The 26,190-nt window shown below is 41.8% G+C and overlaps 1 protein-coding gene across 2 annotated transcripts in view; it reads left to right on the top strand.

The window, feature by feature from the left end:
* The window catches only part of slc39a11 (solute carrier family 39, member 11), a 103,304-nt gene that overhangs the window by 47,877 nt on the left and 29,237 nt on the right, over positions 1 to 26,190 (top strand). Inside the window, exon 5 of one of the 2 annotated variants that reach the window (XM_080455326.1) lies at positions 18,973 to 19,093. In XM_080455326.1, the coding sequence (XP_080311452.1) occupies positions 18,973 to 19,093 (121 nt within the window). Of the gene's footprint in view, positions 1 to 18,972; positions 19,118 to 26,190 lie in introns of both variants that reach the window. The other variant, XM_080455325.1, reaches the window with a different exon arrangement.

Genomic DNA, 26,190 nt, shown 5'->3' with positions numbered 1-26,190 from the left:
TGACCACACACTCATAGCCACGATGCAGGATAATTTAGTCAATAAATACCAACGTTTCAACCTGGAAAGGTCTTCTTCAGGGATGTCTGAAGTTTTTGAAACATCCCTGAATAATGAGAATGAGAAAGGAAAGTAATTTCCTTCCAAAAAGAGGGAGGTAGAGAGGCCAAGTAAGTGAAAAGTGGTGTGAATAAGGGACGAGTAGAGAATGGAAAAGGATCAGTGAATGTGTCTTTTGTACTCAAAGAGAGCAAGAGAAAAGTATGTGGTTAAGGGAGCGCCCTTGTGGTTGTGCTTGTGTTTGTGCATGTTTACGCATTGGTCTGACACGAGGCCAGTGACCCTGAGCTCAGTCACACTGTCACTGAGTTTGCTACGAGACAAAAAGACAGAAAGAAATATACTCTATGCATGATGACTCTGGTCCAGAGTTTCCACAAGTTCGCACGCCTGTTTCCCATAGCTTTGTTTGATTGGCTCGGCAGAAAGTTTGAACTGGAAACACAGGACACCGGATTAAAGACCCTGTAAAGACAATTCAACAATTTGTTTCTAAACACATTAGACATGTAAAAGAAAATCATGGCTGAATTTATTTATTTTTATAACAAAATAAAGCAAACAATAGAAACAAAATATACATTCCCACAATCCCATCCCACAGCCCTCCCATCCCATACACTTAGATTTGGGTACATTTTAACGTTCTCAGAGCTAAATTAACGCTGAGGATTATACTGTGTGTGTTCCTCGCTGTTATAATCCATTAATTATTCTGACCGGAACTGCACTAATTACCCAGCTTTGTCATCCCACTTCCTGTGGTGTGTGTGTGTGTGTGTGTGTGTGTGCGCAGTGTCATTTACTTTTCCTCCTGACAAATTAAGTGTATCGATTTTGACGTGTCTGTGTCACTCGACAAAAATAAGGCATTTTCAACTGGAAACAGTGACAATGTGACTGTGAGACAACCAATGACTAGTTGTCAGTGCGGTTGTAGTACACTGCCAATATCAACTGAATCAACCCTCAAATTAGTATGATTGCCTTAAACGTACAGGTACTATAGTCACTTAAGTTGTAGAATACAGTTGTCTCTGTCTTTCACAGCTGAACTTTACATGCTAAGGTCAAGTCACGGCAACTGAGTTCAATAAAATGAACGTCAATCCGACGAATGGACATAATCAGTCAAGCTTTTCATACAGAAGGCTTTAGGCAGCAGTAATTCATTTTCAATGAAAGGCGAGTGCAGGTCTAGCTCTATGAAGCAGGTAGGAACAGTCTGACACACACACACACACACATATATGCTCGTCACACAAACACTCACACACACACAGCACACACACCCGTCCCGTGGCAGAGTTGAACTGGCTTTCAAAAAGTTGACAACAATGCGACATGCAGAGAAACAGGAAAACAGGAGTGTCCCTGTTTGTATTATTATTATATTATTTGGTCAGTTCCCGCAACCACCCCCCACCTGCATCCCCACTCCCCCACACACACACACACACACACACACACACACACACACACACACACACACACACACACACACACACACACACACACACACAAACAGGGGGAAAAAACACAATCTCCGCCTCCCAGTCGTTCCGGCCTGGTGGAGATAATTAAAGCTATCCTTGCGGATTATACTTAGACCGTGTTGGTGATGATAAGATGTGTTTGTTGGTTTCCAGGCTGAGGAACCTGTATGTTGGAGACAATTTGACATCATCATCACAATCTTCCTCATCATCATCATGACACTGTTGTCAACAGGATCCACACTTCATTACACCCACATAGATGCGAGTGTGTGCGTGTGTGCGTGTGCGTGTGCGTACGTACGTGTGTGTGTGTGATATATAGTGGTGTCCCACAGGTCAGTGGCTTGTTATTTAAGGGCCGGGCACCAAGCTAGGACTCATTGATTTATCTGGGAGCCTGTCAAATAAACAAATGCACACTGACATACGCACACACCTTTAGGCCCGCACGCGCGCACACACACACACACACACACACACACACACACACACACACACACACACACACACACACACACACACACACACACACACACACACACACACACGCACACACACGCACACTTTGCTTGATGTCTTCATCAATCATCAGCCAGTCTGTGACAGACCTCCCTCTGAGATCAGCTGGTGTGTGTGTGTGTGTGTGTGTGTGTGTGTGTGTGTGTGTGTGTGTGTGTGTGTGTGTGTGTGTGTGTGTGTGTGTGTGTGTGTGTGTGTGTGTGTGTGTGTGTGTGTGTGTGCGCGCATGCTATCCCATCAATCAAATTAATTCAAATTGAGTGTCACCAGGACAAATGGCAGCCAATGAGGACCTCAGTGGGCACCACCACACATTGCTTTCTGTTAATCATTCAATCAGCCTGGTCAGTAACAGCACAACAAACACAACTGTCTGTCTGTCTGTTTCTCGCTCTCTTTCACTTTTGAAGCCTTTTTTGTTTGTTCTTTCGGTACGGCACGGTGAAAAAAAGAGGTTGTCAATACACAATGTTATGGTCTATCAGCACAACCCTAATATTAGGCCACTGTATATGTGTGTATGAGTGAATGTCTGTGTGTGTATGAGTGAATGTCTGTGTGTGACTGTGTGCCTGTGAATGCATGTGTGACATTTGCAGATATAAATAGTCCCTTGGGATGTCACCTCCTCCATTGTGGAGACAAAAAGGTTGCCTGGCCAGCATTAGAGGGAAATTATTCTTCCATTAGCACCTTGGCAACACTCACAACACTGATGCATTAAGTCGGACTAATTAAACTTGTGTGTGCGCGCACGTGTGCTTGCGCCTGTGCAATGAGTTTTTAATGCTAAAACACATTGAATTGTCATGTAAATTCAATGTAATTGATGATCAACATGGTCCATTTCCAACACGGTCAGCGTTCCTTCTGAAATGGATATATTTAGCGACTGTGTCCACTAATTGCACATGAATTGGTAAGCTATGAAACAGTTGTGAAGATGTGCTTGTGTTGCTATGGTGACAACCATTTACACTCCAATACTTATCACATATGTACTATTATCTGCTGTGAAGACAACACCTGTGTCATACACAGAACTGCCAGTATGAGGCACCAAACCTTCTTAATGAGCCTAATCGCAGACCTATTACATACTGTGCCCATTCAGAAAATTGTTGGCTGAATACAAATAGAACACAGTCAGAGTAATCTCCCGGAGAGAAAAGATTTCAAATCTCTGCTTGACGCTGCGACGATAGCCCCGCTGGACTAAATTGGTGCACCAGTCATATTGGAGCAGGACATTGACATCCATGTAATTGGAGTGTCTGTGAAGTAGGGTATGAGCAGTGGTTTCCAAATGGTGTGCCATGAGACAAGTCCAGGTGTGCCTGTGGGATTTTGTGATAGCCACACATTATTATCGCAATACTACAACACAATACAACTATACGTACTGAGGAAGAACTTATATGGCAGCTTAGATCTAACTTTTATATTTTACCATCACTTATAATACTTCTACAATACATTATGATATTTGACAGCTTGTGAGAGCCTAGATGTCTCCACTAGGCCTAATAGCTATTGTTACAGCCTATCTTGTTATGGTTCAGTTTGTCCTTCAAGAAGCATAACCACCACCTAGAATATTGTCTCGACTCCTATGTGCCTTATCGATTGCTGATTGATCCAGAATTCCAATACAGTACTTTAGTCCTAAAAGGGCTGAACACACAGAAAAACCACACATACTGTAAATGCGGCCACATGCACACGGCTTCATTGGAATGCCTATCCTGGAATTGTCTTTCTTACAATTGGAACTGTTATATAAGGTCTGCTTTAGAATTGTATACATTTGCCATGTCGTGGAGGTGCTTTGATAATGTCAAATATTTCACTTTTACTTTTACTGCGGCACAATGCCTCAGAGAGAAGAAAAAAAATTTGTATTATGCAATTTGTGTCTTTGGTTCCTAAGCAATGTAAGAAAACAGAGGCTCTAGTTTTCGAGGGAAAATGTAATTATTTTTCCGGTTAGTATGACACAGTAGTTAATTAAAAGCCAGGGCCTCTTGAGTGGTTATGAGGATGAGGGGTAGATCTTCCCTCCGTGAGGATACCAAATACATGTCAGCATTCAGTCGCATCGGAAGAAAAGGCCAACACTGACAGCCTGCCTGTATTTGACGCTACTGGTGGTGTCGTCCTCTAATGTGTCTGTACCGTTTACTGGGAGAAAGAATCACAGACAATGTGCTAGTGAGACAACCCACTTTCCACTGGTCATTTACATAGGCAAATGAAACCCGTTAAAAAAGTGAAAATGACAGGATGATTGATTGATTGATGTACTTTTATTTAGTAAGACATGAGAATCACAGTACATGGAAGTACAAAATTCACAATTCAAGGTCTACTAAACTGGAAGACTCAGTTAAGCACGCAGCTTGTTTAAGATGAGAACCCCATGCACACAAATCATGATGACATATAAGAATCAGACAGATATACACACTACTATACAGAATGTCATACAATCAGCTTTCAGGTTACTGGTATGAAGAGAGAAAAAATATATATACAAAAGAGGAAAATGAAGGAAGCAGACGGATGTAAAAGCATTTGTTATTTCTGGTGGTGTTTTGGTTTTATAACCCACTGCACACTCAGTTTGATTAGCTGTCCTGGAAAAGTAGGGGCATGTTAAAGGGAATGGGATGTTGGCTCAGAATCCAATAGCTGCTGTAGTTTGTGATGTTGCATGCTGGGAGGAGTTATTTCTCCCCAGTGTGTCTATGGCTTCCTTGTCTAAACCCCTGTGGATGGATACGTTTCCAAGAGTTCTATGGGAGAAGATTGCATTATTTATGTTGCCGGTGTGTCTGTGTGTCATGCATTGTACTGTACTAGAAGTAGCGGGCCGAACGTCTAGCGCCCACGCAGCGCCCACTTGGCAGCGCAGATCACTGGCGTAGCGTCATTAGGGCCAGTGGGGCCATGGCCCGGTTAGTGAAGCCCCTGCGTGCCACGTATGGCCAAACTCCTGAGCAAAAAAAAACAACTCCTGGGCCAAAAAAAAAAGAAGAAAAACTCAGGGGGTCCGGGTTCGTGCCAGGGACGATTTGGGGTTAAACATTCTAAATGATTCCGATTAGCCAACGTATAAATGGATAAAGTGTTTAAGATGGTTGTAATGCTTTACTGTAGGTTAACTACTTTTGCTGGGGACCCCTGGAACCCCCTGGAACCCCCCCCCCCCCCCCCAAGGACCCCTGGGATCAAAGCGGGGTCCCTGGACCCCGCTTTGAGAACTAATGGTCAAGAGTTACAGCGCAGGGTGTACTCCTGGAGGAGAGCTAAATTGATGTATATATTTAGTTACAGTATAGGCAGGTGTTATACCCTGCAAATAGCTGATCTACATGCTCACCAGAGGGAGCTCCACTGATCTCGTACCTCCCAAAACTCAGCACAAACATGGGGATGAATGCATTCTACTATTCTGCAACCTAAATGTGGGACACCCTACCAGCAGCCATCAAAGGCGTGACTCCTTATCCTCATTCAAAACAACCATAAAAGAGCACCTATCCGCAATTTGCAACAGGACCTAGATAAGTCTAGCTTGCCATCATCAGAGAGTAATACCCTCCCATCCCACCCCCCGCGCTGTTTTCTGTACATACACCTGTTATTGCTCCTGGCATTGAGGATGATTTGTATTGTAGTGTATGTCTTGTATGGCTTTATGGTGAATCAAATACATAGGACCACGAAGGAAACAAGCCATCAAGCCTTTTTTGTGTTATCCTTTTAGCATTGCTTGCAACTTGTTAATAAAGTATTCAAATCAATCAATCAATCAATCAGTCAACCACAATGCTTTGCGGTGCAATGTTTTGTGAGCTTGTAGCGCGCTAATGCGCACAATCACAAATAAAGCAGGCCCAAGTGGGGGCTAGGTGGGAGCGAGGCCAGTGTTGGGTCTAGTGGGGAGGTATAGCTGTTTGTCATCGGCGTAGCAATGACAGTGGACACCATGGTGACAGAGCATCTTGCCCATGGGAAGGAGGTAGGTGTAACATCAGTGATCCCAGTGCCAGCCAGGTGTTCTAGAGAAGTAGTGGGTGTGGTCAAGGACAATGAGACTGGTAAGCAGACTGGTGTCAAATGCAAGGAGGAGGCCATTGGTATTAACAAGGCTGTTTCAGCACTGTGTTTACGGTGGAATCCAGAATGGAAGGCTCATAGAGGTTATTTGAGCCAAGGTGGATCTGAAATTGAGTGACTACCACCCTCTCATGAAGAGTTTTGAAGATGAAGGGAAGGTTGGGAATGGGCCTATATTGGTTCAGGTCACCTGGTTTTTTTTATGCCAATTTGAGAGTGAGTTGTACAGTTCCAGAAGAGCGTTATTTAAAACATTTTATCATTGGGAGATTGACTGAAGACAAGCTTTGACGAGGCTAGTGGGGAGGAGATTGAGTTGATAGGTGGTGGATTTGGCTTTGAGAATAAGTACAGTTCTGTATGCAAACACATTTTGTTACCCAGTGTGCCATATTAACATATCCCACTAAAGGAATATGGAACACTTGTCCATTGCAAGACACATCACGCCTACTGTTCACTTCAGTACAGGCAATTTTCAGCCTAACCTGTATCTTTAGAGGTGGGAATACAGATTTATAAACAGATGCCTAACAGTGATCCCCGGCCCTGCTTTCCTATGCGGATTGTATTCAGTCACTTTACGTTGCAAAAACAAGGCAGTCAGTCAATTGCAGAATGACTGCGGGAGAGGTATAGCACATTCTTAATGTATGACAATATCTGTTCACAGAGATGTGTTTATCCAAAGACAGACCACAAAGCCAAGCAGCATTCCTGAGATAGCTGAATTTCCCTGTTGATGTGAAGCAGGTAAAAAGCAGATTCTGTGATCGTGTGCTGCTGTGGTGTCTTAACTGTCTCCACAGCTTTGCAAAATTGGTTATCCACAGTGTTGGAACTTTTAAGCTTGAGCATTTTAATACGTCAAACAGACATGCCTAAAACAGTTTCACCTGCACCTTGCTGTCTCACTTTGTGTGTTTATATTATGTGTCTAGTTGTATCCATGAAACACGTTCGTTTCACAACCCATTTCCCAGCCTTCTGTGTAGTCTGTGAAGCCTTCTTCAGCCTGGACGGAATTTTATCCCATCAAAGCAGCTGACAAACCGTTCCAAAAACCTTTTTGCAGCTTAGCCACCTTGACAGGTATACAGGTACATGATAGGGATATCGTTGTACACACACAGCCCATTTCGTAAAGCAGGGACTGCGTGTCAAAGATAATTGTGCACCTATTAAATTAATAACCTGTACCACTGTAGCCAAAACCCTATTAACCCATTGAGACCTGAAGCCGATTCTACATGTCTCCTAAATCCCGCAACTATTCTGAAAAACGTATGTTTCTATATCAGTGGTGCTCAATCTTTTTCATGTCAAGGACCCCCAAAATTATATGTATTTGGCCGCGGACCCCCATCAAAATATTTAGTTCCAGGAACCCCCAGAAGCAATGATTTTAGTTAAAAATGTTCGCTTTAAAAATATATATATTCAAAGATTTGCACACATTTTCACGATTTTTCAAAAATAGCAGATCTACAAGCTCGTAGCGCGGCACTCGGTGCCGCGCTATGAGCTTGTAGATCTGCTATTTTTGAATAGCCCAAAGTGTAAAAGAATGCTTTTTAGCTCAAATCTAAAAATGACACAGTTCCAGGTCTTAAAGGGTTAAGATCTGATTTTGACATCTTTGCAGCTTTGAGGTATTCTTGGTGTACTGTGTAATGCGCCGTAGTGTATCCCCACTCTGGCTATGTGGTCTGTTATCGCCACAACATTCATTGTTCCTCAAAATGCTCCATAAACACTGAGGCTTTTTCCTCACTTGTTGTTTTGCCATGCACGTTCCTCTGACTGCCAATCATGCAACATAATTTACATGAACGCTGTCATCAATAGCAACACTACAACATCTTTCAACTCGGTAGTTTTCTGGGGCTGCCTGTCAGCTTGGCATGCAAGTGACAGGGCTACATACATTAGGTTTTATTTTAATTTAATTAAAATAGTATTTAAATGGTAATAAGGTAGGCAAAATAAGCTTCGCCTTCAGCCCATACCTTTACGGCCAAAAGTGATTTTGTTGACTTTATTGTACAGTATGTTTAACTGTTAGGTTAAAATAAATCATGTGTTAATCTAACCTGACACCGTCAAATGGAAGAAAGCTTGCGACACACATTTTGTTTCACAGCGTACTTGCATCTGAGACTTCGGGCGCAGAATCGATGACAGACAGTTTTTCTTTTTTTCAAGCTACTAGGCAGGTGATTGGATGATCCCGCCCCTAGCAGCCGCTGATTGGTTCGTATGCGCAGTGGTTCGGCCATCTCTACTCCCTTCGCAATCCCAGACCTCCCTGAAATCAAATGCAAATGAGATTTCCGGAGGGAGGGGGTTTACCAGGCTAGTGTTAATCATAGCTAAGCATTATTTTTTTCTGTTTTGCATGTGTCTATAGTCATTGACTTCTCACAACCACTGGTGACAGAGAAGTGGGAGGGACAGGGAGCAAGGGAACAAGAGAACCATGAAGAGAGAGATGGAAAAGAGAAATCAATATGGAGAGACAAGAAGAAGAGATCAGGGTGGGTAGGTAGGCATGGAAGAGAGACAAATATTACGAAGAGGGGAGGAGAGAGACAAGAAGTCAATAGAGGGACAGATATAATGAAAGAGAGATTGATGAAGAAGGAGAGGTGATGAGAGCAAGGATTCTCAGAGACAGGCTGCCAAGTTGAAGCCAGGACATTTGACGGGCCACGATTTGCTCTTTTATGGGCTAGAGAAGAACATGCAGGCTCCGATCTGATCACCACTACAGCATCGAACACAGATAGGAGTTCAGAGACTTGCTCCATGTTTGTTCTTCTTTCGAGGTGTGGACAGTTATATTACATGTTTCATTTGGTAGTAACACAGCATACTGTAGATGCTGGTTAAAGTGACTAATTTTACCGTGTCATGTGCTGTACAACCCTCGCTATTCCCGTAACTGCTGCACAAAATAATTTCCTTCAGGATCAATAAACTATCTATCTATCTTTATCTCTCTCTATCTCTGTCTATCTGTCTATCTGTCTGCCTGTCTGCCTGTCTGCCTGTCTGCCTGTCTGCCTGTCTGTCTGCCTGTCTGCCTGTCTGTCTGTCTGTCTGTCTGTCTGTGACAATTCTTTATCTTCCAATTTAGTCGTTATACATACCAATTCCTGATTCCTGTGTGTCACTGCTAACTCCTACAGTTGGTCATAGGGTGAGCACAGACAGTCAATCATGAGTCTCCGTCGATACGGATGATGTCAACTTTCTCCTATTTTGAAAATTGTGTTGATGGACAGTGGAGCGTGTCTGCCGCTGAGGTTGGAGCCGCCCAGCAGTGTGTCATCAGCATGTAGTGGATAAACAGCCAGATAGTGACAGAGGGAGAAGAGGTTCCGTTTCCGCTGATGAGAGAAAACAACAAGACTAACTGGGTCTAAAATCCCCGCTAATGGCACCTAGAGGTTGTGCCACTAGGTCTGTCTGCTCTGCTCCTTAACACACAACACAACCAAAAGGTGGTTTGAACTGACTGACATATCCATCCTTAGAGCCCTGTGTTTTCTCTTGTGCAATCTGCCTATTACATAGATACTGAGTAGTCTTAGGCCATAATGAAATTCCCCTCCTGACCAAATTGCTTCAAGACAAATTACAAAATACTTACGATGCAATTCCAATAATTGCCCACAACATGTGCCTACAAAGCACTGTTTTGTACAATAGGCGATAGGTGTAAGCTGGGATCAATAACCTTTTTACAGTGTGACTTTGCAGGAGTCTAGCCGTCTATAAGAGGGTCTGTCTGTGTGTCCGGAGCTAATCTCGCACAATGCTGGACCCGTTCAGTGCCAAATTTCTTGTGCACACTGCTAATAGGCCACAGCTCATTTACAGTACTGTAAGTGTTACCATGTTGTAGTACTGTAGGTGGTGGCCTGCTATTAGTATGGTGCTTATAACCTCAGATCTCAAACTGACAAAATTAAGCCACGCCAATAAATCAGCACAGAAGAATGAACAGCATGGTATTACTTTAATTATACTATAATGATAGCAGGCCACAATAACAAATGAGCCGTAGCTCACAAACTCAAATGGATAGACAATGTGTGCGTGTGGGTGGGTGGGTGTGTGTGTGTGTGTGTGTGTGTGTGTGTGTGTGTGTGTGTGTGTGTGTGTGTGTGTGTGTGTGTGTGTGTGTGTGTGTGTGTGTGTGTGTGTGTGTGTGTGTGTGTGTGTGTGTGTGTGTGTGTTTGTGTTTTATTTAACCTTTATTTAACAGGTGTCCCACTGAGATTGAAATCTATTTTACCAGGGAGCCCTGGCCAAGAATGCAATCAAGCAAGGATTACGACATAACATTACAATAAAAACCAATGCACAAAATATATTAAATACATTAACACATTCCATGCCAGAGTTTAATATCATAATGTACTCACCAGTGCCAGCGATTTATTGTTGTTTTTTTCACCTCGCCACAGACCTCGCTAAATACCTTCGCGCGTTAAACTGTTTGTAGACACACAGGTAGCTGTGTGAGTGGCCCAGAGAAGACATTTTCAATCGGCGACATTCCATTTTGCAGTAGTCGCAGTTTCTATTAAACAGCGTTCAGTGCGGAGAAAAACAACACCGAGATAATGGCGATTTAGCGGAAGCTTTAGAGCGGCGGCGGATGGGAACGAAAATCTTCGATTGACATTCATTTCCGTTTCCGGGTGTGCTACAATGAAATGTGTCACTGCGAGAGAGTGCTACAATGAAATGTGTCACTGCGAGAAAGAAAAAAAAGACCACTTCGCGTAGATCTACGCGACTGGCACGCTGCACTGTTATTTAGGTTTGCGTAGAACTACGCGATTGGCACGCAATGTGTTAATACAAACTCAAGTAAGACCTTGGTTTTTAGCGTCTAAAGTACGTTTTTAAAATCATCCAAATCAACCAAGTGCTCCAGTTTACTGTCACTCTGGAGCTGATTCCAGGACCATGGAGCATAAAACTAAAAGCCACCCTCACAAATAGGTGTGTGTGTGTGTGTGTGTGTGTGTGTGTGTGTGTGTGTGTGTGTGTGTGTGTGTGCGTGTGCGTGTGTGTGTGTGCGCGCGCGTGCGCCGGACGAACTTTTCTATAAACAGACTGATATTATCATCGGATATTATCTGGTTGGGTGTAAGGTCACTATTGGGGCTTTTTGATTCTTACGGCTGAGCTCCATCGACGATTAACCTCATTCACTGCTAGAATAAATCTACCGTAACCTTTTCAAGTAGTCACAGAATATTTATCTCCAGTATGATCGATCCCTTGATGGTTGCTAGCTCCCGTTTGCTTTTTATACGCCATTGAAAATAGCATGTCTCGCCAAGAATACATTGTATAACAGGAGCCGAGATACAGAATATTTCCCAAATACTTTAACCAGGAAGTGAATGGAGCAGTACATCTTTGGATCACGTTATCTCCTGGTTCTGTGAACATTTTTTTTTTGATAAATAAAAATAAATAGAAAAAATACAAAAGAGACGTCAAAAAACGTCATTGGCACTGTGGGCACTCGATTTACAGCCGTCAAAAGACGTCTTTGGCAGTGAATGAGTTAAGTTGCATTGTGTCAGCGTTAGGGAATGTTCCCTTTTGTAATCAATGAAAGGTGCTCCACTGCCGACATTCCGTTTCTTTCGATGGCTGCATCCAACCTACCGTACAAAATTTGCTGTGGTTAAATTGTTTTACGCTACGCTGATGCCAAATGCTCTTATCCACTCACATCTAGTGCATTAAAATAATTAGGTAAATTATATTGTACAAGAGGGTGTAGGCTATTTGTTCACATCATGAGTGTGATTCATTGTCCTGAAAATGTGTGGACATCATGATTCGGAAAAGTGCATATATTTTCTGTATGTCTGTCGCAAAAAAGGAATAAAGTACCAATCATAAAAAAGAAAATGTGTGGCCAGCCCCAAAATTACAAGCAGTATGTCCTGTCCTCTTTGTCCCACATTTGGAATTAGTCCTATAAAGTTCATAGCCAGTAGCCTCCAAATGGAATCAAATGAACTTGTCCAATAATAATTGCCCATCCCGCACAATAATGTGCAGGATGAATTGATTTTGGTAGTTTCTGATTTAATGTCTTTTAGGTGGGAAGCTCTCATGGAAACAGGTTGGCTTATTTTATGCAGTGGAGATTAGTGATGTGACTAAAATGGCAAATGTTTTTCACAATAAATACTTTTAATAAGGGAAACGTACTTAAACATTTCTACGGCTTATCACCCTCATGTACCTTTTATCACTCCAGTCTCCCATTACACATAAAGTCTGTATGTGATTACACACAGTCAGTTAATTGCAAAAGCTGTTTTAACCGATTGACTGCCAGAATTATTTCAGATTTTTTGCTGTTTTCTGCCAGAGATTTTTCATTGAAAAAACTAAAAGTACTCAGGAGCCGAGATACAGATTTTTTTAGTTTTAAGTTAACAAGGAAGTGGATTGGAGTCTAGATCTTCGAAAAATCATATCTCCTTGGTCTTTGGGTCAAATTTTTCTAAAAACGCATATATGCGTTCTTTGCAAGCAAGTGATGGATTCTAAAGAATGCATATATGCGTTATTGGTAGGCAATGTAGTTCAGAAAGTGGGGATAGTAGGAGGAAATTTGATTTTAAGCATCAGTTTGCACGGACCACTCAGAGGCAGATGTGTCCTTCAGTCATAGGAGTCAGAATGTGGAATTCTATCCACAATGACTTAAAAGGTTGTACAAATATTTATCGATTAAAAAAATTGTATGAAATTAACATTATTAGACTATGAAGAAGACGACGAGGAAAGGATTGGACTTTGGAGTTGTTTACTATATATGTTTAATTTGTTGCTCATTTTGTTGCTCGTTTTGTTTTGCTTGTCTTGTTTTGGATTATGGTTTTCTTTAAAACTTGCATTTAGTGCAAGTACTGGTTGTATGCGCCGATCATCAAGTATATATATTTTTAAACTGGATAGGGGGCAGGTATTAATAAGAATGTATTATATCCAGATGCTCTTATCCAGAGTGCCTTACAAATTGCAAGATCATACAGAGTAAATGATATGAACCCTAACAATTGGCATCAACCAATAACAGAGTAAATGGTCAAGTATAGTGCCAAATGTGCACTCAGTAGAGTGCAAATATATACCCAATATTCTGTCTGAGGACATACAGTAACTAAACTGCTTCTCTGTCTTTTTGTCTCTCTCTCTCTCTCTCTCTCTCTCTCTCTCTCTCTCTCTCTCTCTCTCTCTCTCTCTCTCTCTCTCTCTCTATTGACAAATTGTAAAGCATGGTCAAACATGGTGTCGGATATAAGGTTTCCCCACCAGGAAGTGCCACTTGAATACATTATGTAGGATATACTGTACAAGTAAGGAATATTGGAAATGTGGATGCAACTTGCATGAAAGCAGCCTTATACGGTCTGACAGAGACAGCACAGAGTGTGTCTCTCACTCTCTCTCTGTTGCTCTCTCTGTCTAGCTGTCTCTCTGTTAACTCATTCACTGCCACTGACGTAAAAAACGTAATTTGTCCCGTTTACCAATCCTGCCACTGACGTAAAAAACGTAATTTTTTTTTTTTGAAAAAAATTATTTTTTTTTTTTTTTTTTTTTTTTTAGTTTTTTTTTCAAATTTGACCCAAAGACCAAGGAGATATGATTGTTTAAAGATCTACACTCCCATCCACTTCCTTGTTAACTTAAAACTTAAAAATTCTGTATCTCGGCTCCTGAGTACTTTTTTTTTTAAATGAAAAATCTCTGGCAGTGGGCAAACGCGGCCAGCAATAATTGTGGCAGTGAATGAGTTAATGCTGTGGGTGATGTGCTGTTAGATATTATGGTCTATATACGCTCTACACAAGCATGCCAGCAGACCAGCAAGGAGGGCATTGGATAAGTAGCTGGGTAGACTTACTGGTGAGGAAGGGACTGATCCTCCGGGTGGTATAAAGTGCAAATCTATAGGACAGAGTGATTGCTGTTGCAATGTGTGACAGCTGACTGTCCAGGACCACTCCCAGGTTCATATAGCAAACTGCTACTTTTCTCACCGTTTTCTCATCTGCTGTCATTGACAGCCGTCAGAAAGGAATTGAGTTTCCTTGAGGAGGGGCATGAATGACACATGCCACCAGCAAACTCTAGTAGGAATGCATCCAAAAAGTAGACGGGAAGTTTTGACTTCTGGAATTTCTCCTCTACTCCCATCAATATTAAATCGTCCTCCTCTGAGATGTGCTCAACTCTCCTGACTCAAAGTTTGACATGCTGTGTCTGGCAGTGCAGTCATACACCGTACACTGTGAGACACACTCGATGGCACTCCACTCCACTCCAGGCAGCTGCTATGAAACATGACAGCTTCTGGAACTTTCTCACCGTAGTATTTTACAAGGCAACGCTGTAAAATGGTTCCATCCTGAAATTGAAAGAGGTTTTACAGCTCTCTTCATTGATGGGGCATTTTCTATGGATCTTATTAAAGAACCATCATGTTTTTTATCCAGTAGAGCCAAAATATGGAACTACAAATTGAGCTATACTTTTAGTGATCACTTGGAACCTCTCACAGGCCATATTTTGTAGGAAGGGAATGTTCTGATCTGAACTTAATTTTCATCTTTCACTACCATCACAATTTTGTGTGTGTGTGTGTGTGTGTGTGTGTGTGTGTGTGTGTGTGTGTGTGTGTGTGTGTGTGTGTTACTATAGTACACATACTTTATTGTGATCCCTTCTAAAATGATGCTCACCGTAAGACACAAATTATCCCCATCTGTCAATGTTTTTTAGATATTTCTTCCCCTCAAACTGTTAAGACGGATCTGATATCGACAGAGAGAGAGAGAGGGTATGGGAAGAGAGAGGGACAAAGATACAGTGAGTAAGACAGAGACAGCCTAGAGAGGGAGATACAGAAAAGGAGACAGAGACTAGAAAGAGAGATGGGTGCAGAAAGAGAGGAAGGAAGTTAGTCATGCAGAGAGACGCACAAAGGAAGAGGGACAGGAAGACCAGCAGGGAATAACAACACTGAGGCAGAGATGGAGGAATGAAGAGAGAGGACAGCAGAGGCAGGCAGACAGATGGGGCGAGATGCCCTCCAGCGCTGAGCTAAAGGTGTTTAATGTTGAGTTGAAGTTGTGGTAATGAGATTGTGTTCTGCTCCACCACCTAAGGCCACATGAGGTTAATAGTGTCCCATCATCCCACACTACAGCCTGTCCCCTTCAGAAACACACACGCACACGCACACGCACGCACACATATCCAGACAGACATAATCAGACTCAAACACACAGAAAGAGAGGCATAGACACAAGCTTGTAGAGAAGAACACACACACACACACACACACACACACACACACACACACACACACACACACACACACACACACACACCCACACCCACACCCACACACACACACACACACACACACATTTATCTTTTGAGATATTTTGTTTAGGACGGATGGACGGACATTATCATCATTAGAGCCCAACGCTAGTGGGACTAAAAACAGACAATAGAAAGTATGTAACCATAGCAACAGGGATGCCATTAAAACACACACACGCACACACACACACACACACACGCACACGCACACGCACACATACACATGCACACACACACAGAAATATATACTGGAAGCCACTAGTGCGAAAAGGAGACCACATAGACACACATTCAAATAAAACACTCACACTAGCACTTAAGATGTCTAGAGATGTTGAGAGAGCAGGTGTGTACACAGCAAAATGGAATGCCGTGTACACAGGCCCATTTGTACACTTAATAATTTGTACCACATAATTAAATGAACACTGCATATTACTGTGTATTCAAAAGAGGCCATTTCAGGGTCTTTCTGTGGGAACAGAGTTTACCTTTACCGCTCTCTCCAACGCTAAAAGCCTCCTCCGGGTAACCAAGCAAAGGCTGAATGAGCAGCAGGGAATGGATGGAGGGAGATGGAATGAAAGGGCTGTGGAGAGAGATAAGGGAGGCTCAAGCAGAGGTTGGGTACATGGTTGGATAGTCAGATTGATGATTCATACTTCAGGGTCAGTGCAGTTTTGAGCCCACAAATGTCAACGCAGCTGAGGCATCCAATTAAAATGTATTTTTTAAGGCGATGAGTTTTCTTTTCCAAAACAGCTTCTGCTAAAACCATGTGCATTGGGATATGTAATTTTGCAAATAAAAGGTAAGAGCTTTGTCGCCAGAGTGGAACTCTTAGCCAGGGACGCAGAGAGAGGGGGGGGGGTTGGACATACTCAGTCCCATTGGGGACAATCTGCACTTCATGGAGTACAGAATTAACCGAATTAATGTAACAAAAACACCCAAAAAAGTAACAAACCCGGTACAAAAACATTTCACACGCACGCACACTTCGCGCACGCACGCGCACACGCACGGAACAAAAACACCCAAAAAAGTAACAAACCCGGTACAAAACCGCAAATTTGTACCCCAGCAAAATGCTCTTAGCAGTAAAAAAACTTAAAAAGTAAAACCTTGATACCATATGCAGAGCAACATGCAACATGCAGAGCATGTTTTACCAGGCAACCAAAATACTAGGAATGTAATAATATTGACATTATTGCGCTACCACAATAACAAAAAATACCTCCCCAGAACAGCCTGAGAGCTGAAGAAATAACAAGATGCGATATTTGGCCAAAGTCGTAATGCTGTTTTCTATGGTTAACAACGATGGATTTAGGAGGTTAGCAAACATGCTTGAGCCAAAGCATAAGAGACAAAAGCTAAGGTGACACAAAGCCTAAAAGATTGGCTGGTTGCAGAGCCTGGCCAACCTGAATGACAGGAGGTGTGTGTGTGTGTGTGTGTGTGTGTGTGTGTGTGTGTGTGTGTGTGTGTGTGTGTGTGTGTGTGTGTGTGTGTGTGTGTGTGTGTACATCTGTGGAGAGAATGTGTGTACATCTGTGGAGAGAATGTGTGTACATCTTTAAGTTTGTGTGTGTGTGTGTGCGCACGTTTGTGCTACGAGAAAGAGAGAGAGAATTGTACTGCAAAGAGTTGTCTATTTCGCTCTCTAAATGTCCACTCAAGTGGTGGAGAGAAAACTCCCTTTTTTTGTGCAATGTACCGTATAAATACCGGTTTCTAGATGGTGATGTGCCAAGTGGCTTCTCCTGTCAGCAAATGTATGTTTATAAATGTTTGGGCCGAACATCTAGTAGCCTAGAATATAGGCTATATACTATTATTATGGGGCGAGAATTAAAAATATATATGCTGGCTGTCTGTCCTAGCCTAGACTGGAGGAGCCAGCCCTATCGAAGGTCTTGAAGGGCGGATCCAAAGCCTTGCGCTCGGTACCAGCGCCGCTTCTTATTGCTTCACCAATTCCCTCCCCCCCCCCGGCCTGTGCATGGAACACGCTGACGTCACCAAATTTAGAGCGACGCCCCTCTGCACTCTGATTGGTTAGGAGATAACAAGGTTCACTCCCACTCCTAAACCACCGTTCCTGCAAGGTTCCCCCAGGATTTTTTTCTTTTGAAACAAAAAAAAAAGGCATGGGTTTCCAAGGCTAGTCCTAGCCTGGCTCCAGACCATGTCTGTCCCTCATCCATCCATCTGACTGAGGTATCTCCAGAGGGGGTGCCCACTCTACATTGATTCACATCACATCTTCACCTGTGGTTTTTGTTCACCTTTATTGCCCATTAGGATAATATAATTTGAATTTCTAAATTATAAAATAATGGCAATGTAATGTGAATGGTGCATAAGGGTGTATGTCTGTCATTAATGTTCCCCATATTGCGTATAACCTACTCACTTTTATTGTGCGCATGGATCAGATATTGTTGTGCCATATATATTTCTCAATAGGCTACACATTGCTTGATTGTTGATTGTGAATATTTACAACAGTTTCAAAAGAAACTCATTCCCCGAAAATACCGTCGTGTGTTCCAGTGACACACACACACACACACACACACACACACACACACACACACACACACACACACACACACACACACACACACTGTCTGACTGGGCGCACCTGAATATTTTAGAAAAAAGTAATTTTGGGGGTGAACTATTCCTTTAAAAGTACACTATCCAAAGGCTACAGGCATGATCGAATTGTAGGCTAAATTGTGTATGAAATTGGACACTTGGTCTGCTAGAACATAGCTACTACCCAGATGAGGGTCCTACCCAGATGACCCGTAAGTCCAACCACTTTGCGTTTGTATTAGTTAAGGATATATATTTTAAGTGACATTTTTCAAAGTCATCATATGTCCTTTTTTTAATATTGTAATGAATATCATATCATGCACTTGTTATCGCGACATTATCGTATCGTAAGTTTATGATCCTTAGAAAATACCGTCTCTTATTTTGAAGCTGTGACAATCTGTTCACAAAAATGTTTTTTTTTTAGAACCCCCCACCTCACTCATCATTATTGCCATTTGTCATCGGGTTCAATAAAGCATGCGACAGCGGAACAGTAACAGTACACTTACTAGGTCTCTACCTACATGGTATGTGTTCAAACTGAGTGAATTACCACAATACTACGTATGAATTTAGTATAGCTCTGCACTGTTGTCAACCCAAGTGTTTGTTTCTCTGTGTCTGTCTTTTTCTTAATTTCTTTGTTTCCCTCTCTCTTGTCTCTCCCCCCCTTCTCTCTCTCTCTCTCTCTCTCTCTCTCTCTCTGCAGGGCATAGGAGCAGATCCCCACACTGCCTTGGCCCTGCCCCCTGACTCTAAGTTGCTCAAAGAGAAAGCAGAGGAGGCCTCAGTCCTGCCCTCGGACCCAGAGGAGATGACCATCAGGATAGGTAGAGGCGCAGGACACATTCCAGGCAAGGCCTCCCCTTCATATGCCCCACCTCAACCTAACCCCAACCACAGACTTCTGTGCAAACAAACAGACAGACAAAAGCGCTGGGCGATACTACACCAGATGTTCGCTCATGTCAGCGTCTAAAACTCTAGCCTTAAGCTTCGTTGATGGCTACCTGCTTTCTGCTAATACATTTTCTTCTTCTAATGTGTCTGCCGTTTTATATTTCTTGGGTCTTTACTTGGCTTTTCCTATCCGTCGCAGGCCTGCTTCTTCACGGAAGGAACGAGTGTAGAAGTCTCCCTTCAGGCATCTAATCCTGTTTTAATGCTGCAGGAAAACACTCTCTTCAGTGTTAACACAGTGCAACCAATTGAGCTTGGGAATAACGCAAAATATATGACTTGCCAGTATTGTGCCTTTATGATTGCAGCGGCTTAAAGGGAAGTAGAGTTGTCCGAGCCTCTTGGAGATTAAAAGCATGAAGTGGGACTTCAACAACGGCTATATCAGAGAAATACTAATCCAAGGGCAGAATGTGGCCGAATTTTCTTTATTACCCTAACCCCATTTCAGTGACAGTTCCGCTTAATAACAAATGTGTTTGCCCTGCAAATCATCAGAAAAAGTAATAATTATTAATCATAACATTTTCTGCTCACCCGTTTATTATATTTCCTCCATTTTTACCGTTTAAATTCTGTTACTTTCTGGCATTGAATCTGAGCCATTGGTGTTTCTGTGGTGTGGAAAACTCTAGATTATAAACCTGGTAATGGGTTTCTTGTACTACCCTCTCTCACTCTCTGACTGACACACACACACGCACACGCACACGCACACACACACACACATGCATAAACCCTCTTTTCAAAGTTATTTTTCAACATGCACAGGAAATAACTGATAACAGATCCCTGTCAAAATCTCTCATGTGCACATGCCATGAATGAAAATGTGTGTGTGTGTGTGTGTGTGTGTGTGTGTGTGTGTGTGTGTGTGTGTGTGTGTGTGTGTGTGTGTGTGTGTGTGTGTGTGTGTGTGTGTGTGTGTGTGTGTGTGTGTGTGTGTGTGTGTGTGTGTGTGTGTGTGCCTCAGTGAACATGAAATATGTATTTTATACTGGTTCTTCCCTGTTAATAGGGGAGATGTTGTCAGTGCCACTGGCGATTGTTATCGTGAAAATCTGTCACATTAATTGGCAGAGTCAAATGAGTGGAAAGATTTAATCTATAGCGTTATATGGTGTATATGTAATTGTGTGTTTGTGTGTGTGTGTGTGTGTGATTTAATCGCATTCCCTGTTGCTATGGTTACATACTTTCTATTGTCTGTTTTTAGCTCTAATAGGATGGCAATCTGTCCATCTGTCCTAAACAGAATATCTCAAAAACTCCTGAATAGAATTTTCTGTGCAACTGGACATTTCCTCTAGTGTTAACTTTAGACCAAATTTGCCACTAGAACATTTTGCCCCACGAGTCAGCGCACCACATTGTAAGGATGACAATGTCAATATGGTCTGGTTGGGTGTAAGAAGTAGCACAGTCTCTAGTGTCTGTTGGTCTTTTAAACTCATATGCCTCTAGTTTCAGGGTGGCGCCTTGGTATTGCTGGCCATAAGCATGCTCATTATATTGGAATTCAATGCCAATATTTTCCTTGGAATATATTAATTCCAAGGTTTCGATGTTGAGTTTTTGTTTTAATTGTGTCCCTTTGTGTATACAAGCAGGCTGTATGAGATCGGCTTCTTTCTCTGTGACAGCTCCCTCGGGGGCTTGGTGCGTTGTTAGTCACTGCTCATAAAGAGCGATGCGCATCAAATCTGACCGCATCATTTCAGTGTCATTTGAATTCATCTGATGTCAAAAAGTATGACAGCATCACCGAATTAAATGAGGACGAAAACTAATTTGATAGTGGGGGAAACTTTTTTTGGGGTTGATGGGATTTGTTCCACGGCCAAGAAGGAGCATGGCGGTCCAACAATGGAATTTTAACTACTACACTACATCTGGGCAAATTTGCTGAACAAGCATGTACTTTTTCTAACTGTATAGTGTGGTAAATAAAACATTTGGCATGGGCTAAAGTTCCTGCGCACCGTGGAGACTAGGGGATCGAATGCTATGGAGTGCATCTGGCTTGGCCGGGCATTCCAACAAACACAATTGGCCGTGTTTGCAGTAGCTGGACGGGGAGGGTGTTTAGCCTTTTCTTCTGGCCTGGATTATTTAGATTTTTGTCAGATCGTTCATGTATCAGAACATTTTTTCAATGTCATTCCTAGGACCAACCAGTCTGAAGACCAACTAATAGGGGTCAGTCAGCAGTGACAGTGGTTTAGAGAAAACAGGGGATTGGCATAATGACTAAATTGGGAGAAAAATGTGAAAAGAGAAAGAGTTCGGTAAAATAATTCGATTTTCATCACTCATGCCACTTGTCAGGTTTCCTTAAACAACTTAAAAACAACACAGAAGGTTAATTAAAATAATAATAAAATAATAATAACTTAAACCAGTGAAAGTTGACTTGAGCGCACACACTCTTTTTCAGCAGTGCCTTGCTTCACTCTCACACCATTGCACACACATATAATAATATAATATGATTGTAAATGCTGGATATTCAAATAATGCAAAACAACTAAACAAAACAGTACTTATTTTAGAATTTGCCTTGCTCCCAACATTCATTTGAGCAGTTTCGTGACATCAGGAGTGGAAGTAGTCCTCCCTGGTAAACACACCTAAACTCCCTATAAACAATTACAAAAGCAAGACAATGTACATTTATAGCCCAATATATTGTACTGAACTGGCAATACAGAGTGTACATCTAGCAGCTTCCTCCACTCCTGTCATCACTTCTCATTTTAAGTCAATTACATATAATTATATTGGGGGGGGGGGGCTGATATTGTTGTTTAGATACGGACTAGTATGTTAAAGTCAGAAGTTGGCCCCTCATCTGCTGCCCTATCTTGAAAATAGAAACACACTCTTCCACAGACACCATCGTAATATAAAGGTTTTAGAAGCCTGCTGCAAAGATAGTTTGTGGTACCTCTATTTGTGTGTGTGTGTGTGTGTGTGTGTGTGTGTGTGTGTGTGTGTGTGTGTGTGTGTGTGTGGGGGTGTGTGTGTGGGTGTGTGTGTGTGTGTGTGTGTGTGTGTTTTGGGGATCTTACCCCCCCCAGGCTGTGTATGTCTTTACCAGAAGGTTATTAAGCTTATTAAATCCCAAACAAACACAGTGTGATGCTGTCTGCGTCCTGAATCCTCATGACATGAATACATAGACACACATGCACAAAGGCACAATCTCAAATGAACACACATTTGTATAGATTAGTCATTTACGATTACACACACACACACACACACACACACACGTCACTTCCATTATTTTCTCTTTTCTCTTCCATCTTCAATTATCTGCTTTGAAATGATTGGTTGTTTGATATTGGTTGGTGTTTCCTTTGGTTTTCCAGTCTGCCTGTCTAACATTTGGGGGCTAAATTGTTCTCATCCTCTGCTTGGCTTCTTCATTTTGGGGAATAGTGGTGAATTGTTTTGTTCACCTTGTTGATTTGAAGGCTCACACCTTTGTAATGATAGTGTTTTCACTCAAGAGTTCTCAGCCATCATAGAAGATAAGCTCAACATCATTGGATCCAATTGATTTGTGTGGTATATGAATGTGGATGGTATGTATTGCCTTTTATTATTTTAATTTTAACCAGAGGATCACTATGCATGAGTACTATTTTGTACTCACTTACTGTATCTCATGAAGGCAAAAGTCAAACTGCTTGTTTCCCTGTTGACATCTGCCTGTAGATATACATTGGTTTTCCTTTAACACATTGCCAAGATATTAAACATAGTTTTCTATCCCCGTGCCGGCGTATAATTACCTCAATCCGATGATATTTGAAACGCTGTGGAACCGACATTGTGTAAAAAAAACACACGGAAAAAGTTTCCTGTGAGTAGACGGAAGGATCTGTGTATCCATGGGAACGAAAAGTTTCCAACCGCAATCCGCCATTTTGGAGCTTTGGTCCGCTGAAAACGGGTGGTTTTCAATGGAAAAAAAAGAAACTGAGTTACAGCCGTTTTTCTGAAAATCCCATCATTGGGGCGGATGGAAGTGACGTTTTTTGGAATGATGTCACATCCACATTTTTCTTCTCTGAGAGACGATCGATCATTCCAAAGCTGTGTTAGGTCGCCCCTTGTGGAATTTTCCCCAAAAAATGTAAAAACGAGTTAACTCGATCTAGGCAATCAAGCGATGGATTCTAAAAACGAGTTAACTCGATCTAGGCAATCAATGTGTTAATAAGCGTGACTTTTATGCACATTTTTTGAAACTTCACTGCTTCCTTGCCCGGAGGTACAGTATAGATTTCTAGTGTGGGAATACTAATATGGCTTTTTCAATATCGTTCTGAGGCCATGCAGTGACGGAGTCGTGTGAACAGTTAGGTTGTGTTTCTGTTAGCAGTGGACCTGGAATCAGGAGTAGGAAATCCCTACGAACATTTTCCGTGTTGTGGCAGCAAATGACTAATGACATTAGGAAGACATACAGTAAGTCAACCAAAGTTGTAACCAAGATACCCAATATCTGGTACAAAACCACCTGAATCTGGCATCACATCAGCATGACATCATCATGTGATGTCATTCGAGGATATATACTGTAGAAGAGAATTGCACAGTGCAGGTCCTCTGGACGTACATTGTGCAATGATATCCTATCATATCATAGGAGAACTACAAGAGTACAAGAGTCCATACGGGAATGTTATTAGTCTAGACTTTCTAATTTCATACCAAACAGCCATCATTTTGAACAGCTCATAGCCACATTGCGGCCACCGAGTGACGGTGCCCAGCAGCTTTCACAGTACTGACGTCCTCCAAATGAGAGACGGTGCCCAGTAGCAAACGCACTACTACAGTCCATCACCGTTTGCAGGGCCCTAGGCTCATGTTCGACATACTGTATTCCAGAGTGATTTACAACCACTCGCGGCAATATTTACTGAATAAAGGAAGCATTTCTTCACTTGACATTTAACTATCCAGAAGTTCTCATTAAATTTGTAGATTGGCCATTTTTGGCAAAGAGATTTGGTTATAGAGGGAAAAAAGGAGGAGACCAAGAATAGACCCCTGGTAAACAAAGCATATAAGTGGTTAAGTGGAAGAGAACATACAGTGCAATTAGTCATCCCGTGTGGGGCTGCATGGCTAAGTGTGTGGCAAATCCATTTGACATCCATTCGCCCCGGTGTCGTGCAAAAATAGCGATGTGACACGTTGTGAGCTTGTAGTTCGGTTATTTTCTGTATTTATTCAAATCTATTATTCTATTAAAATTGATTATTCTTTACAGCCAAGGTACTTTGTAGCTGACAAATGTTGAGAAATGTTGAAAACATTGTGCTGTATACTGTAGATCTGTACTGTTTCCCTCAATTTTGAGCCATTTGATTTGGGGAGGAACTGTGTACACACTAGAGACACACACAACGACACACACACACAACTGCCACTTCATTTTCATTCGTAATGCATGTCCGCCAATAAATAATTCATTCCCTATTTGGAGGAATCAAAAAGTGCCCGCAGCACTCATGTTTATTTCCTCAGATTGAATTATGTACTGTGCAACATGGTGAAATTCAATGTTAAAGGGGAATTTTGGACTAAAGTTTTCTTACCTTTTCTATGACGTTATATCTTAGGATGAATGGTACAGTAGAAAAATTTCATAACTTCACCCCTGAGCCGCCACAGCTTAAAAGGTGCGCGGATAGGCCTTAGGTTAGATCACATATTTTAATAGTTTTTTTTTTTTTTTTTTTTTTTTGAGATCTGACGTTCATAGTGACAGAACACTGTCCCAAAAAAAAAAAAAAAACAGAAGTCTCGCTAGACGAGATTGAAATCTCGAGATTTCAATCTCGTCTAGCGAGACTTCCGTTTTTTTTTTTTTTTTTTTTTTTTGGTTGCATAGTGTTCTGTCACTATGAACGTCAGATCTCACCAAAAAAAACTAAAAAAAAAACTATTAAAATATGTGATCTAACCTAAGGCCTATCCACGCACCTTTTAAGCTGTGGCGGCTCAGGGGTGGAGTTATGAAATTTTTCTACTGTACCATTCATCCTAAGATATCATAACGTCATAGAAAAGGTAAGAAAACTTTAGTCCAAAATTCCCCTTTAAGTGTCTGGGTACGCAGTTTGCAAAACAGGAGCCTCTAGTCCAGGCTCTGTTCATTGCTCAGCCCACAATGTTTTTTCTGATCACGTAGCTGGAACCTCCCATCAAGCGTGCAGTGCCGTGCACCAACAGTTTAAGTTAACCTTCTCAGTTGTGTGAAACTGTTCTTGTATTTTCCATGCTCCGCCATGTTGTCTCACTACTCTGTGAAAAATGCAACGCATGCTGTACCGAATGCATGTTAATGTTTTTGTCAGCTGAAATCACTTTCAATAATTTACTGGTTGGTGAAGCCAGTAAAGTGGAGCCCAAAATAGATTAACATTACTTTCATTGCGGAACCTCACTCTGAAGCTATCTATCTGACTGTCTGTACGTCTGACTATCAACTAGCCTGTGTGGTGTGTGTAGTAAAGTAAAGCCATTTTATCGCTTAAGCTTTCATCATAAAATTATGAAAAAATATTAAAACAATACTTAACTCATTCAGTGCCCGGCTTATTTATGAAAGTTTGGCTCTGAGTGCCACAGCCAAAATTAATTGTAAAAAAAAGGTGCTTAGGAGCCGAGATACAGCCTTTTTCAGTAAGAAGTTAAACAAAGAGTGAATGGAGCAGAATATTTTCAAATCATCATATCTTGGGTTCTGAACATTAAAAAAAAAGTGGCACTCAGGGCTTATATTGACGGACGTCTTAGACGTCCAGTGGCACTGAATGAGTTAACATGTGAGCTCTGATTTGGGGGTCAGTTTATACTTTTACTTTATACCAAAAAAATCCTACAAGATTTCTTAATCAATCTGAAATTTTAACCACTTAAACCCTACATACTGTATGTACTT

Source organism: Gymnoscopelus braueri (genome assembly GCF_963280865.1).
Source record: "Gymnoscopelus braueri genome assembly, chromosome: 17".
Classification (NCBI taxonomy): domain Eukaryota; kingdom Metazoa; phylum Chordata; class Actinopteri; order Myctophiformes; family Myctophidae; genus Gymnoscopelus; species Gymnoscopelus braueri.
The sequence above is the reverse complement of the archived record's forward strand: the minus strand, read 5'-3'. Positions and strand labels throughout refer to the sequence as shown.